At 36.2% G+C, this 2,908-nt stretch overlaps 1 protein-coding gene and 1 pseudogene across 2 annotated transcripts in view; both read right to left on the bottom strand.

The window, feature by feature from the left end:
• Positions 1–159, bottom strand: part of LOC104699208 — a 1,786-nt pseudogene extending 1,627 nt beyond the window's left edge.
• LOC104699197 overlaps positions 292–2,908 on the bottom strand; it is a 5,338-nt gene continuing 2,721 nt past the window's right edge. For both annotated transcript variants that reach the window (XM_019228888.1, XM_010414537.2), the window contains exons 7-14: positions 1,858–1,913; positions 1,572–1,668; positions 1,387–1,468; positions 1,219–1,281; positions 1,073–1,132; positions 870–962; positions 724–786; positions 292–639 (exon numbers count right to left, since the gene is read on the bottom strand). In XM_019228888.1, the coding sequence (XP_019084433.1) occupies positions 532–639; positions 724–786; positions 870–962; positions 1,073–1,132; positions 1,219–1,281; positions 1,387–1,468; positions 1,572–1,668; positions 1,858–1,913 (622 nt within the window). In that variant the 3' untranslated portion in view covers positions 292–531. The remainder of the gene's footprint in view (positions 640–723; positions 787–869; positions 963–1,072; positions 1,133–1,218; positions 1,282–1,386; positions 1,469–1,571; positions 1,669–1,857; positions 1,914–2,908) is intronic.

Below are 2,908 nucleotides of genomic sequence, written 5' to 3'. Positions count from 1 at the left end.
GAGAGAGGACCTCTAGATTGACGCCAACGCGAAGGCCTTGAAGCTCTTTGCGGAACTTGACGAATAGCTCCGACGGCATTAGGTTGATTTTGTAAAGGTCCTCCCATGACGGAGGCTCCTCCGGTCTCGAACTCGGCGGCTCCATACAAAATCCACCGCTCTCCACTTATCCCAACAAAACAAAAAGGACTTCTGGGGTTTTTGTTTCGGAAACACACCGGTTCGGGTCTGGTACCTCGTACCGGTACTATTTACCGGTTTAATAGGACCGGAGATTTAAAGAAGCCACTAAACCATTTGATCCAAGATCTCATTTTTATCAATTTAACAATTTATACAAGTAACAGCTGTTTTGCTGCTACAAATCACTTTACTTCACAACCGAAACAAAGCTACGTCGAAGGAGAAATTAACAAAGAAAAGCCTATACAAACTTGTTTCACTACAGAGAGATTCCAACATTTTTTTAGTTACACCATCAAACTCCTGAGATATGCTAAGACCTCCTAGCTTTTGATTTCCATTTCACAATTAAGGTTGCTCAGATGTAGTCTCATGCATCTGCTTTCTACGCTCGCCTGCTACTTCCTTCTGTAGTTCTGAGTTCGACATCCGCTCCACTTCCAAAGCTCTCTCAAGCTGTGACATTTATAAACAAAAAACAGATTCAGTTATCAAATTTTTCCACTACAAAATACCAAAAAGGTTGTTTCTTATGATTACATTAGCTGCCCTCATGCTCCATTCACTCAAAATTGCCCTCAGCCTTTCGTTTTCTTCAATATACTGCAACCAACACACAAACAAACTTAGAATGCTAAACAAGTCTTTAAAGATTTTTCTTACAATACCGGTTGTCTCTGCTAAACCTGATTGTTGGTACTGCTGACTCGCTGAACCTCTGCATCTCTCTCTGCTATCAAAGAACGAGCAAGCCTTAGCTCAGACTGAAGCTGATTCATCTGCCCAAAAAAAAAACATTAGCGCATTGTTAAAATTTACAAATTTGTTATAGAGTTTTTGTTTCATCATATAGAGAAAGACAGATGGGAGCTTCAAAATCAAGTATTACCTCAGCTGAAAGTGTCCTCAGCTCTTGATCTCGAGCAGCTAGAAGATGTGCGAGATCAACCTACCAAGCATAATTACTCATTTAAATGTACTAACGAGGTATTAAACTACTTGCTTAAAGTAAAGGAAGCAAAAGCCAATCCTCACCTGAGGTGTGCTCCCATCATCAGATTGTTCATATTTGCTTAGTTTCTCTTGCAAACACAGAATCTTCGAAAAGCACCAATAACAAAACACAAAGAAACTTAATATACAATAGCAACGTCGTTAAAAAATGTATTAAAAAAAATGTTTGTATCTGTAGCATTCATGTACCTCCTCGCTTAGAAAATGGAGGTTTTCACGCTGATATTGTAACAAAGCCATTTGTTGATCAGAAAGCCGGCCTTCATAATACCTTTCATACCAAAACAAAGAAGAAGAAAAAAATTTGTGCATTATTGACTAACGCAAAGCATAAATTTTCTAAAATCAGATACATCAAGGACATTCATCAATACCTCAAACCTTCCATCGAACTTGACGGCTGAAGAGGAGAATATAATGACTTCAAGACATCTGGCCGTGAATTAACGGAATTGTATTGGTGCACATAACCTGCAATCAACAGCATTTATCAACTTCAAAAAGTACTTTCTTAAAACTACTACTGGTCTCAATGAGATGATAATATCAATTCAGTTCCACATTAACATATAACATTTTAGCAAATGTACAGAGGTAAAAGCTTGGTAACATTTTGGTTTATATAAAAGTATCGACGATGTAGGAGAACAAGCCACTGACCGATGTATAAACCCATGAAGAAGCCAGCGCACACTGCTTCAACCAACATGATGATGCTGCAGATCATACATACATTAAAAAAATCATGGTTGTAAATAGTTTTCCTCCACCCTATCAAGAACTGCTCTTGTTTCATAATTGGTATTAGTCATAACTAAAAGCTTTTAATAGTGAAAATAATTTGGGAATCTTTGTAAAATTCTTAAATAGTTTATAAGCATAGATAACACTTTTTCAAATTAATTAACATCACCCAATGCAATAAAGGTAGGTTTCACTAAGATACTCAACGTGGAAACAATGAGCTACCAACCGTTGTAAAGAAGAAATCGAAAGAATGCGGATATGGGGCTTCCATACTATCACAAGAAGCATCGCAGCAGTCCCTGGCATAATAATATCAAAGGTACTAATTAATCACGAGGCAATAACAAGTGGTCTCAAAATAACTCGGAAACAAAGTAAGACATCAACCAAGGAAGAAGTTTGGTTAAAATCAGATTTTCCATGTTAATCTTGATGAACTAACATGTTAAAGTGCTACTAAAAGTTTCCTTTTCTATATATAGCAACAAAAGACCTTTCTTAATTTTATATTTGCTAGATCTTTGATCCCAAGTGAAAAAAAAAAGAATTTGTGAAGCCAAGTCTGCTGCATATGTTCATTCTCATGAATTAACATAACTCGTAGATATCTTAGATAGTAGAGTTATAAGAGTTTTTAAAAAAGGAAAAGGAAAAAAGATAGCATACCATATGCAGCGATTGCAAACGGTAGACGTACAACATGCTTTAACTTTTGACTGAAACTGTAATAACCCTGCATGCATACAATTCTCAATATTAATCAGTCTTTTAATAAAATAAATGCCATCACTCAAACAATTCTCATAAAAATTTACCCTCTTAACTAAATCTACTCTTTCAAACCAAAAACGTAGTCAAAGTATATGCAACACTCTCTGACGTTTCGTACCTGGAGACGTATTTTGTGGACTTGATAAACAAAATATTGTTGAAAGATACCTGGAATAGGCCACATAGAAATTAA

Source organism: Camelina sativa, chromosome 1 (genome assembly GCF_000633955.1).
Source record: "Camelina sativa cultivar DH55 chromosome 1, Cs, whole genome shotgun sequence".
Lineage (NCBI taxonomy): Eukaryota > Viridiplantae > Streptophyta > Magnoliopsida > Brassicales > Brassicaceae > Camelina > Camelina sativa.
This window is presented reverse-complemented; position numbering and strand designations above follow the sequence as displayed.